The sequence below is a fragment of the Oryzias melastigma genome, linkage group LG13 (genome assembly GCF_002922805.2).
Source record: "Oryzias melastigma strain HK-1 linkage group LG13, ASM292280v2, whole genome shotgun sequence".
Taxonomy (NCBI): Eukaryota; Metazoa; Chordata; class Actinopteri; order Beloniformes; family Adrianichthyidae; genus Oryzias; species Oryzias melastigma.
In genome coordinates, this window is record NC_050524.1 from 12,821,092 (window position 1) to 12,834,817 (window position 13,726).

General features: G+C 38.6%; 1 protein-coding gene across 3 annotated transcripts in view; it reads left to right on the plus strand.

Moving 5' to 3' along the window:
- Window positions 1–9,717, plus strand: part of cadm1b (cell adhesion molecule 1b) — a 217,655-nt gene extending 207,938 nt beyond the window's left edge. For all 3 annotated transcript variants that reach the window (XM_024276687.2, XM_024276685.2, XM_024276686.2), the window contains 2 exons: window positions 5,031–5,156; window positions 5,286–9,717. In XM_024276687.2, coding sequence (XP_024132455.1) covers window positions 5,031–5,156; window positions 5,286–5,404 — 245 coding nt within the window. In that variant the 3' untranslated portion in view covers window positions 5,405–9,717. The remainder of the gene's footprint in view (window positions 1–5,030; window positions 5,157–5,285) is intronic.
- Window positions 9,718–13,726: the final 4,009 nt, after the last annotated feature.

The window sequence follows — 13,726 nt, forward strand, 5'->3', positions numbered from 1 at the left end:
TTGTTTTCTTGGATTAATACTCCAGACATGAACGTCTGCTTTTCTTACTGTTGATGTGTTTTGTACACAGAAATTACACTTCTGAGTTAACACTGAATGAATTTAAACTTCTCTATAGGGGGTAAAAATGAAGAGAAACATCATCTCTCTGGCCTGTTTTTTGACCATTTTTAAACACCTGTCCGGGTACTATGGATAAAAAATAGCCTTTAGGTTAATTCTGGGGCATTGCAGCAATGTTTCTGATGTGGACTGTCCAATCAAATCAAATAAATATACAAACAATCAAACTTATAAATAATAATAGTAATCATGATGACAACAAAAATATAGTAATAATAATGCAAAGCATGTTCAAAGGTAGCAGGCAGAAAAATAATTAAAATGTAACAATCATTGTGTTCATTATCAGTATACAATAACAATAAAAGAAACAATAACATTAGTGTATGTTAATATATGACTCCATACTCTTTCAATCTTTAGTTGTTATCATTAACTTCCTTACAATTACCTTTACATGTTAGTATTTATATTTCCTTGTATTGTACCCATACCATAACTGTTAATGTATTTTATCATATTTTTTTGCATTGTTTTTGTTCAAACCCCAGACTATTCTAAAAAGTTTTCTGTGCACACAGACACACAAAATCCCCCATGGTTGGTTTGTACTATTGGTTATTTAAAATGTTTCTCTTCCTCCTAGATTATGGAGATTTCCCCCTACTAATAATATTTTCTGGAGGTTATTTGGTAGTGAATAGATATACGCTTTATTTGATATTAGTAAAATGTAGGGTTGGGCACCGATGGGATCTGATGCGGTTCCGGTGCTACCGCGGTGCTTTGGTTTCGGTTTCGGTTCCCTTTCGGTGCTTATTGCGGTACTTCAGTAATAAAAAATAATGTCTTTATCTTCCTAAATCCAAAGCAGAACGGCTTCAAACAAGCGCAGACTCCCTCCTGCCGTGCAGCTGTGCGCACGTAATATAAAGCATAATATAAAACTCCGTCTTAAATAAACTTAAACGTCCTTGAAATTTTAGCCTGACATTTTATTAAATTAAATCAGGAATGTGGCATTTATTTGCAGTTGTTTTTGGGCAAAAGCAATATTTTATTTCAATAAAATAAGGCGGAAGATAAATCTCAATCACACGGCTGCAAAGCGCAGCAGATGATGACGACCCGCTGTGGTGGTGGGCGGAGCCGAGCCGAGCTTTCTGCTATTAGCAGCCCAACAAGGAGGAAACGATTCATTGTTTCATTTTGGGATGGGGCTCCAGCGTTGTTTAAAAATTGCGGAAACTCCACTATTCACAGCGAAAGTCCCGCCCACCGACGTTGCTGTCAAAATCGTCTCCGTCAGCGGATGTGTCATGCCTGCTCTCAATGTTTCCTGGGTCCTCCTCACCGGGCTCTTCTTCTTCTTGACCCAAAATGCTCATGCTAGCTCCGGAGGATGTGCTAGAGTGTGTTCCTTCACGCTTTACACCCCCCCAGCAGTGAAAGACCGTGCAATTTTCTGCATTTAATGCAATCCCATGCGTGGTCAAATGTTTGCTAAGATTTGAGGTGTTACCTCTGCCACACGAGATAATCTTGCTGCATCGGTTGCACGTGGCTGAATTTTACGTTTTTGCTGTAAAATACAGCCAGACCTTCGAGCGCTTTTGCTTCGGCATTTTAGATGCGCGCGCATGCGCTGTTGGCGGTTTTATATGAGCCCGCCCACGAACACAAGAAAGTAAATAGATAGGCTGAATCGTAAAAAATCAGAAGGGAGTACAAGTGATTGACATGTCCACAGACAAATGAAACTTCAATGAAATTTGGAACCGAAATCCGGCACCGTTTGCAGCCGCATCTTTCGGTTTCGGTAGAACCGCGCAAATCATAACGGTTCCTACTTGGAACCGAACTTCGGTGCCCAACCCTAGTAAAATGTGATAATTTAGTAGATCTGGTATTTTTAATCATTTTGACTGTGTAAAGAATTTATTTGTGTCCTCTATGTAACATTTAGGTTTATTTCTCTATACTTCATTACAGTAGGTGAGATAGGGGTCAGGCAGCACCAAAGAACACTATAATGTACACAGTGAATTATAGTCAAAGAGGTGTTTATTTTATGTTTATTGTTGAAAGATTTTTTTTTAGATTTTTTTTTTTGAGTTTTTGGTCTGATTTCTGTTTTCTACAACAGCTTGCTTTTAACTTGTCTGCAATATCTCACATCTTTGTAAAGATCTGGGATTAAGAGACAAATTCCAGGATTAATTTTAGGTCAATTCATGCTCTGCATGATGATTTTATAAAACCCAGTGCACTAAGAAAACAGATATTCATATTTAGGAGCTGATAAACGAACATCAGCTGTAATGGCAAACACACAAAAGGAAAAGCTAAAAAAAAAAAAAAAAAAAAAAAAACTTTTAATGTGTGTATTTCTCTGTCTTTGTTTCTAATATTTTGGCTCATGATTATAGTTCATGTGCTGATATATTTCTTTCCTTATCCCAATTGTTTTTTTTTTGCCTTTTTCTCAAAACTTTTAAAAAACTTTAAAAAATTTTAACACAATTTTTTTTCTAAAAGCCATCTGTATTCTCTTATGTCATACTTGGAGCTTCAGAAAACATGAACATAATTATTAAAGTACTTAAAAATGTATTATAAAACTCCTTTTTTATTGAAGTTACAAATTTAAAAGTTTTTTTTTTGTTTTTTTTTGTTTTTTTTAAATGGAAGAAATATATTTCCTATTAGTTTAACTTTGAATTTGAGCCATCAGTGAACAAATTATCTAATCGATGGTTGGAGTTCACAGGATGTAGTTCACTGTTTTGTTTGTCGCACGTGGAGAACAGCACATGAAGCTCCCTGCTGGTTTTGTGTTGAAATCAATGTCACATGTAGCATAACTTATTCAAATGAGCAGAATGTGAAGCTCCATCCAGCACACGTACACTTGCTTGTAAATTATAGTATTGATAGACTTTACTCAATGTCCTATCATGTTCCAAAACACAGAACTGGATAATATATATACAAAAAACTTAAAGATCCATTCCAATAGTGTTTTTATCTACCGTAAAATGATTCCCAGTGGTTGTTTTATTATAATTATGCTGTTTTTGGTCTAAATTTAAAAATAAATATTTTTTAGGACATAGTTTCAGCAGAACAGCAGGAAATCAAACAGTCATTTCCTAAATTCTCTCACAAAAACACTAATAATAATTAATTAATTTTTAACATTTCAAATTTTAATAAAATACACTTCTGATCTCTGATCTTTTTTATGAACACATACTTTTCTTTAAACTCTCAACTTAATTTATCTCAAAACATTACAGAGTGACACGTCGTTGAAGTTTTAAATATTAACCAGTACAAACAGTTTATTTATTTATTTATTTGTCAATCCCGAGGACAATATCTGGCACAAAGCAGCAAAGTCTGTGGGTGACTTGCTGGATACTCACGTTGTGGGTGTGGTCCTTTTTTTGGCTTGCAGTCGGTGTTTCAAGATATGTATTTTTATCATGTATAGATATGACAGTATTCTATATGTACCCCTGAAGTTTACAGACTGCATTTTGTGCATGAACAGCCATACTGTTGAGACTGGAGCAAATAAACATTGAACATTTTTGTAACAGTTGAGTCTATAAGTCTATATACTAAAATTGTGCACTACAAATGGTTGAAACATGTTTAATAAAAGTGTTTTCTGTCTGCATTAGCTTTGACTGGATTTAAGGCCGTGTTTTACAGACTTTATCCGTGGTAAACTCAGAACCTGATAAACGGCTAACTAGCCATGCGGCTAATGTAGGCTACATAAAACTCTACCAAGCATAACAGTTGATAGCGCAGATGTTCTACCTGTTTAGGCAAACTCTCCCATGGTGCACAGAGGGAGCCGGCATCCTGATCGTTTCCATGTGGATGTGTCAAAGAGTAGATGGGAGCTGGGGGGTGGGGGGCGCGAAACCAGACAGGACCAAGCGCGAGCCATTTAGTGGGTGCATTTTCATTAGCATGGAGCGGAGGCCGTTCCCTCTCCTTTGGGAATGAGCCGGGCTATCTGACATTCCTGACACAGTAAACAAACTGTGCCTCGCACACCCCCCCTCCCCTCCCCCCGCCTCGCACACACCACTGCACAGCAGCGGCGGACTCCGTGAAGACGAGTCTATTTTAGGAGCGCGCTCAACTGGATCCAAACTTTTCTCATTAATTACTTTTATTGTTGCGCCTCTTCCAACATGCCCTCACGCTAAGTGCCTGCCGCTTGATTGAGGAGTTGTTTTAGCTCTACGTGGGACTGCGTCGCCAGTCCTGGACTCTCCAACTCAACTTATTACGCCCTCAAAGTGCGAAGAAATTCTGCACCCACCACTCGTCTTTTATCAAAATCATTCAAGTTCAGGGCATGACTAGCGAGATTGATAGAAAATTGAGCTGCTCTCTCATGCAGCAAAGACCAGAGCAGCAATCCCCCCCTCCTCCCACCACTCTTCCATCAGTCCAAATGTGCACAGATATAGACTATTGATAAATGCTTCTGAACTATTCTGAGACGGGAAATTTAAAGGCCTGAAATTTTGCCTTGTTCTTCTGTGGAGCACGGATAAATCTGGCTAAGTGCTGGACGGTGATACTCTCTGACACCTGGAGCAGCCATGTATTTCTCTGCACGGGGACACAAGGTGCCAATTCATCTCCAGACGCGTGTCTATTCCTGGTGATTGAGCTCTATAGCTTCCAGAAATGGCCTCTTAAATCATAGTATATTTTGCAGTGTGCGAATTTCCAATACAATTGCAGGCAGGTTACTGTTTCATTGTGAAATAACCCTCTTTTTTTTTTCTTTAACCTTGCTCATTCAGGAAGGCCAAAAAGTGCAACAATTATATGTCCATTTTAAAATTCCTCAGTGGCCTGGAGAGATTGTGTGTGGAAGTTCCCTTATTGTCTGGGAAGATTTAATAATCTTGAAATTATTTTGTTGTTTTCAGACTCCAGAGCTGGCGCAGCACCACAGAAAATTGACCACGCTGTCATTGGAGGAGTGGTTGCCGTGGTGATGTTTGCAATCCTCTGTGCACTCATTGTTCTTGGTCGATACTTTGCCAGACACAAAGGTAAATCACAAACTTTGCAATTGCACTTGATCATGACGAGATCTAAAGACTTCTTTTTTCATTCCTAATAGATGGAACAGGACGAGAAGTTATAAAGATTTTGGCTGATTTGTACTTCCTCTTTTGCAGGAACTTACTTTACTCACGAAGCCAAAGGGGCGGACGATGCAGCCGACGCAGACACGGCCATCATTAACGCAGAGGGGGGACACAACAACACAGACGAGAAGAAGGAGTACTATATCTGAAGCGGACAGGCCAGGAGAGACGGGTGGGGATGCTGTTGCTGGTGGTCATGGTGCTGCAGGAGTATTATGTCAAACTCTGATTGGTTACAAGACAGCGTGGGAGCAAGGATGGCAAGATTTAAAGAAAAGCGACAGGCAGGAGAAAAAGGTGGAAAATCGGACTGGTACGGCCAAGGGATAAGAAGAGGTTGAGTCTCCTATCCGACCCTTCCTGGACCTCCATGTCCTATACTGTACAGATTGATTATTTTACAGACAATTTTGTGCCTTGTTCTATTTCTTTTGTTTTATGGTTTTCTTTCTAAAGCTTGTTGGATTGAATTTTATTTTTCCTCCCCTTGTACTCCCCACTTATTGCTTTTGGCTTTTAAAGAGGAGATTAAAAGGGTCTGGTGTTCATGTGTGCTGCTAGTTTTTAGCTTGTATGACCAGATCTGAAAAGCCAGCTCATCCATACTTCTTTCCTGCAGCCTTCAGTAAATTAAACGGGAGTGTCAACACGTTTCCTCATGTTGGCTCAAATGTCCTTTGGTGCCGATTACACTCATCCCCTACGAATCAGGTTCACTGTAGTCACTGCTTTTGTAACCTTCATGATAGAACGCTCAAAGTAGGGCCTATTGTATTCACATTCTTAGTGTTTTTTTCCCCCCCTAATATCTGACATTTACTCCCAGGATTCCACCAGCAGCAGTTTTTATATCACTTCATGACTGGTGCAGTTTAGAGACCCCATTAAGACTGCTTTAAACTGTGCTGGCAGCATTTTAGAGGCAAATTGTTTCATCTTCCCAAACGCATAAGCCCTACTTTTGGGTACGGTCTTGTATTTCCATGATACCTAATTAATGTCTTACACTACCAACAGTCTTACTTCAATTCCTATTGCTCATTCTTTACAGTGTTGTCAAACAAAAGGAGCACAAATAATGTATAGTAATTAAAGAATGTCATCCCCAGTCAAAGTTCCGGTGCCACTACTTAGGTTTACGTAGTGTAAACATGTAGAAACAATAATCTATGCCCAATAAAATTTAGATTCTGTATGATTTATGCTGTTCTGGTCAGTTTGCGGCTTCTGAAGCACTGCAGCTCCTCTGATGGAATCACAGATGCCGTGCAAAAGTGGTCGTCTAAACAAAGCTGGAGCTGTCGGGGTCTGCTGCAAATGTCAGGGTTGGTACGGGCTGTGCATTGGGTGAAGTCTAAAAACTATCAAAGGGCCTTTACCACGCTTTTCCTAAACCTTTCAGAGTAAACTATATCCATATAAATGATCATACATTACCGTTGGCAAACTAAAGAACAAATAATTTATGAAATATTTTCGTGATTTTTCTTTCCTATTCGGAAGAAACATAAACCTTGATCTCTAAGATGTCATCTTAGAGCCGGCATCCTGTCTGCGTTTGGCCCACGAAAACGAACATTTGAACTTTTGCAAAGATGGATGTGCAGACCATGTATCTGGCCCCGGCCATCGCTACATTGGTTGTAGTGATAGTCGGGGCTAGCGGCGGAGCAAGCTGAATGGCAAAGCTAGCGGCTGAGCACAGCTAGCTAAGCAACAAAGCTAGCGGCTGAGCACAGCTAGCTTTGTAGAGAAATTGGGTGTTGGTGTTAGCCTGGGGCGGTTGCTGGCAGTGCAGAGTCTTCCTAAAAGAGGCGTTTCTCACTTTGTGACATCAGCTCGTGAGAACCCATTCGTTTTCATTGTTCGGAGGGGCTGGTGCTGAGTGCAGAGGTTTTCAGAGGAATGCTCAGAAATGTGTGAGTGAATCAAAATACTACTTTGGGTTTTTTATAGTGAGAAATAAACATTATTCTCACATAAAAGCTCAAAAGGTTGAATTGGCGTGGTATAGGCCCTTTAACCGTGGTGTTTTTAAATGACTCCAGAGCAAGAGGGGGGTTTACCTGTGAAATCTTGCAGCAATTTGACCAAAAAGCTCAGAAAAATCAATCAAACCCACCATGATACTTGTTATAACACTACTGTCAGCAGCCAGTAATTTGGCATTAGAGATACTGATTGAAACTCAACATACCTGAGATGTATGAATGCTTTTCGTTTGTTATCCGTCAATGGAATCAGGTTAGCTGTTCCCTTTACTTCTTGTAATTTTGTCATAAAATATATGGTTAGGTTGTTGGTTAGCATTAGTAAGAATTTACTTTAGCTTGTTTAGAATGCGAGAAATGACTGCTTTTGTGACTTTAAACGTCTGAATTATCTTATTTTCATCCTTCCTAATAAGGGGTAAACCCCGGACCAAATATAAGAACATGAGTGCCAGATACACATTAAACATTAATGTTACATATAAAATGAAAACCCAATTTAGACTGCTCCTCTTGACCTTCAGTGGTAGAACCTATGGATCATTTAACTGTGAATTGTTACGACTTTTATCAGTTTTAATTTTTGAATGAGCTGTGTCAGAGGGAATAAAGGAGTGCTAAATGTTTTACTTTTACTGTCGTGTAAATGCATCATGTCCATGTAAAAATCACCATTTTCTGTTGAGAAAAAAAAAAAAAAAAGGTCATCTACTGCCTCACAAAAAGAGGTCATCTTTTGGCTTAAAAACCCAACCCATTGCCTGTACACAAAAAAAAAAGCTCAACAAAAATGAATCTGTCATATTTCATTGCTCTGTACAGACATTTTATCTTTAGGTCAGTGTCGAATCTTGTAAGGTCACCGGCTCCTACAGCTTCTCAGAAATTTGTGTACAGCTTTACTCTAAGAACTTTTCTACTCCCATCTTGCAGCCTCAAACCTTCACAGAGGAGTAGCCTTTTGTTAAAAAAAGATAAAGAGATAAAGAGAAAAGATCTCTTTATTTTGTTCAGCAGTCTACACAGGTTTTTATTCTGCTGTGACTCACAACTGTGGAGGCAAACATCGTTCCATCATTTACGAAGACGATTCAGCGCTGACCAAGGCGAGAGAGGATTAGCAGATTAAACGAAAAACAAGAAAAAAAAAGGTTAACCACTGCCTTAAACTGACCTTTTGAAGCTCATCATCACAAAGGAAAAGGCTGAAGGACTTATTTTAGTGCCTTCGTTTTCTGATATTGAGGCGTATAACAATAAGTATTCCCAATCCCTTACTTACTTATGATCTTGTAGGTTCAATCCCTTCTAAATATCTGTGTACACTCTCCATCCCATTTACAGAATTTACAAATATTAGAATGAGTTCACTGCTTGAAAATAAAAAGGGTTTCTATGTTTACCAGTGTGGCGGCTACAAAGTGAATACTACGGCGTATGCCAATACGTTGTTCTTAGAAAGTTCAATGTTGCCAGAATCACTTCGTCAACGTCGCTGACTCACTCAGTGAAATCTTCAAAGCATTTATGAGAAGGCATAAATTATATTAGAATATAGGGAAAAAAAATGCTTTCGAGATCACAGCAATGCGGTGTCATGGAAACGGTTCCGTTTTTTTAACGGAAAAACATTTAAAGATGGTGGTCCGAGGCATCATTATGATAACGGCATTTTTTTTAAGCATCATTTCTAGTGTGTTGTTTTATTTTTCTCGCTTTCTCAGGTTCATGAGTGTTTAATGGTCGTTTTTCTGCATCTCAGGTAGAATGCAAATTCCAGGCCCCAAGTATATCACAGTAGTTCAAGAGCTGTTGACGACGCTAGGTAATCACAAGGTGTACATGTTTTTACTCAGTTGTACATGTTACTGTGTTCTGAATATGGTGCACTGTTACAATAAATGTTAAATATTATTTTGCATAGACCTAGTTCTCAAAGACGACTAGATTTGCTAAGCAGACAACAATGATGTACAGTCAGTGTTACCCAAATCACAACGATGTTCATGAGACTTCTTCTTCCACTGTAACACTTTGCTCATACAGTATCTGTTAATTAGTAATTATAGGATGTGACGACAGATAGTCAATCAAGTATCACGCATAACTCTCCAGAAACGATGGTGGTTGTATTTACTGTGACGCAGTTTTATGAATGATCTGTAACGTCTTGGATTTTTGGGTGAAACTCATTTTTAACACCTGGGAGGAAGGAAGGGTTTGGGGCAAGACGGTAAGGGGTGTGGATTGGTTTTTATGACGCCCCCCTCCTCTTAAAAAACAAAACATTGTTTTCGTTGATAAATTGGAAACTTCTCTCTGTTGCCAGGTGACATTTTTCCTTTGTGTAGTGAAGCGGATGTTTCTCATATGACCATGCATATTTTGTATTGGTTCACACCAACATTTTTACAAAAGGAAAAAAAAAAATCTAAAGAGTTCTTGTCTTAATAAAAGATTTCAATGTCAAATCCGTGCGGTTGTCATTTTATTGGTATGAAAGGTTTTATTGTTTTTTTTTAATGTATTTTTCAAATTCCCCCTCAAAAATAAGAAGATTGAAGTAGAAGCATTGCTAAAAGTGGCTGTGGACTCTTGTAAGAGCATTCACAGTGGTCTTTTTATTAAGATTATGCCCTGATTTTTTAAGCCACGATTAAAAAAAGAAAAAAAAAATTGTTTTGTAGGATATAGTTTTTGTGGCGTGGTAGAAGTTTATTATAAATTCGCCTCTGAGTTTTAGGATGAACCGTTGGTTCAAGGAATATGGAGAGAAAATAGACTCACCCATAGTTGTGCATGTATTTTTTGATATGTACGTAACTTTGGATGTGTACGTGTGATTCTTGATTTATGCGTAACTGGATTTGTAATTCTTGGTGGCCGTGGCACAGCTGTAGGGCAGTCGACTCCTGATCGCAAGATTGTGGGTTCAATTCCCGCTTTGCCCGCCCATGTATTAATGTGTCCATGGGCAAGACACCAAATTGCCTCTGGTGGAAGGTTGGCACCGGTGTTCAACAGCGGAGCAACCACCAGTGTGTGAATGGATGGGTGAATGGCTCTCTGACTGTAAAGCACTTTGAGCCTTAAAGAGAGGTAGATAAGCGCTACAAGTATACGCCATTTACCCTTTGATTTGTGCATGTGTAATTCTTGATTTGTACGCAATTTTGGATATGTGGGTGTGTAATTCTTGATTACAATATGTTTTGTGTACAAAAGTACAAACATTATGAAATTCAATAAAATACAATATAAAATTTACAAATGCACAACATAAAATTACAACAGCTTTGAAATGCATTAATCTTTGGAGGCGTGAAGAGTCTCACATCAGATTTGTTCATAAATGCAGTTTTGTGTGTGCTGTTAGTTTCAAGTTGTTGAAATTTAAAATTTTGCTTATGTAAATGTATTCTGTAGTTTTTTTAATTTTGTAATTGTTGTACTCATGGACAAAATGTATTGTATGTGTTGCAAATCAAGAATTACACACACACAAATCCAAAGTTACACACAAATTGCATTGAGTCTATATTTTCTCCATAGAGGAATGCTGTGTTCCCACCAAACACGAAATGCACATTAAATTCACGCCGGCTGCTTCTATTTGGATTTGACTGTCTAAAATAGTATCCATAAACTTGACGCTCCAGACGCACGTGGGAGGAGCTACGCCAAATGTTTTTAGCCTGTTTGCAACATGGAGAGATGTCTGTATTTCTCATAGATGATATCTAGAGATCAAATGTATTTATTTATGCAAGCTCTACAAAAGCATGGGTAAACATCTCCATGTCTGGATTCATGAGGTCATTCAGAAATCCTCCGAGTACGGTGAGATTCACCATTAACTGCAGGAGATGTATCAGAATGACATTTTTTACTGTATTTCTGTCTCTCTGTGACCCAGTTTGATGACTTGCTGTTCCACATTAGTCCAAGGGGGGAAAAAAGTAAAAATAATAAAAATTAGAGGACCTTTTTTTGTTACCTGTAACCTCGAAACAGAAAAAACAGGTTTCGAAAATGAATAAATTAATTTATCATAAAATTTCCGGAAGAGAAGGACCCGATTCTCCCGGATTCTCTTGCTGATTGTAGTTTCTACGTTACAACTGCATTCTTTTTTTCATCTGCTCCTTATTCACACAATTTTAATAAAGAAATACTTAAAAATGCTATTTTAAGCTCAAATTACTTTGAATAAATCTTCCACCATCAGAAAAATGCTTCAAGAACATGTTTAAAATGTAAAATTTTCTGAAGTGGGACTTCAAATTTTCTGTGCTGAGTTCACATCCATGTCTTGCATGGCTGTTGTGCACACAGAGGCAGGAAACACTTAACGCGAGGAAATGACTGACACCTTTAGGTTTCGTGGCCCACATTCAAGTTTCAAGCTGAACACATGAGTGTAATTTGACAAATTGATAGGCATTTTGAAGAACAGGACCTAATTCATAACCATAAGCTATTCTGTCATCATAATTCTGTTAGCACCACCATTTCCCATTACTTTAAGTGATCCATCCCAGGTAAAGGTCAATAACATTATTCAAACTTTAATGGGAGTAGTTTAACCTCAGAAAGGAGCCACTTTCCTCTCTTACTCATGCAGTCATTTAAATATAATGCTTCTCTCAAGGAGCATGAGGTGTTTCTGGATTGATTTTCTTTTTGTTTGTGCTACACGGCACATTACAGATCTTTGACAACATCTTTATTTTCTTTATCTGCCTTTCAGTCAAATGGGACTTACACTCTAGACATACACGTCTTTAGCAGAATTCTAATCAGACAGCGATTCCTGGACAACAAGCATTTGCTGTCCAGGAATTCAAGGACATGACAGTAGGGGTGGTCATTTTTCAGGTACTTGATACTGATCCCATTTAAATGTTCAATTTTAATTTGGGATGACACGTTCAAGTGTAATTAGCACAATGGGGAAATTAAGAGTGAACGAATGTCTGAGCATGGCTTGTTTAGATGACTAATTGATTGATTGAGATTGATGGCATGCAACACTTTGCTCCGCTGAGGTTTTATTAAATCATGTAGGATTAACTAGTGGGAGAACAAAGACAAAATACAACACATCTTGTTGTATATTTGTCACACTATTGATGGTGTTCAGGAAAAAGACTCAGAGTTATTATCTACAGTGTTTTTTCTTTAAAGATTGATTGTTAAAGTTTTTAAATCCAGCTTTATGCTTGTTATTGCACTCTGACACTATAAATATAAGATGGAATTGGTGGTTTTGACATGATTTTGAAGCTGACTGTACATGAGAACTGGAATAAGTGATCCCTCCCCCTCATGTTCTAACCAGGAAGTACCCACTGGCTCCAAGAAGCTAAAATCCTATAGACTTTTATTTGACTTCTATAAAAATAAACAGCTATTACTGTCATTCTATTTGCCAGAATAACCATTCCTGTTCTGCAATGTTTTTGCTAATCCTTATTTTTTTTTCCACAATATTTTTCTGTAGTGCAACTGATTCGAGTAATAAACTGACCAATCAGAGGCCTCAGTAAAAGTATGTGGTGCCCACTGGCATGTCTTGAGTTCAAAATATTTCTTCCAATTCTGCTTTCAGTGGAAGGGCTCTAGACTTCCAACAAGCTCATCCTGGATTGGTGAAAGAGGCTACATAGCAGGGGCAGTGCTAGGGGGTTGCTATAGCAACTGCAAACCAACCCAAAAAATGTACGGGCCAAAATCAAATGTTTTTTTTATTTATTTTTTAAATATTTATTGTGACAAAAATTTATAGCATGTAATAACTTTTCATTTAAGATTTTATATTTTTTATGTTTGTTTATTGTTTATTTTATGTTAAAATGTGACATAATTACAATACACAAGCGAATACAAGCGGCTGAAATGATCTTCCTTTGGAGGGTTGCTGAGCTCTTCTATAGGAGCTCAGTCACCCGGAGACAGTTTGGCGTAGAGCCGCTTCTCCTCCATATTGAGAGGAGCCAGTTGAGGTGGTTTGGGCATCTGGTCCAGATACCTCCTGGACGCCTATTTGGAGGGGTGTTCTGACCATAGCCCACTGGGCGGAGGCCCCAGAAAAGATCCAGGACACGCTGGAGTGACTACGTCCCTCGGCTGGCCTGGGAACACCTCAAGCCCCCCCAGAGGAGATGGAGGAAGTGTCCGGGGAGAGGGAAGTCTGGGCATCTTTGTTTAGACGGCTGCCCCTGCAACCCGGTCTCGGATAAGCATAATAAAGGATGGATGAATGGTTTTAAGGCACATTTGAAATGACAGGCTGATTTGGGACAACAACTAGACTCTGGAGAGTCCATTTCAGTGTGAAAGCTCATCTAAACTGTGGTCCTGACCAAAAAAGTGACCTCAGTTCCCTTTCTAAACAAAGACTGCAATGTCACTTGTGATGATGAGCCTTATTTGAATGCAACTGCTAACAGACTGTGGACCAAGAAGCGGAAGCGAATC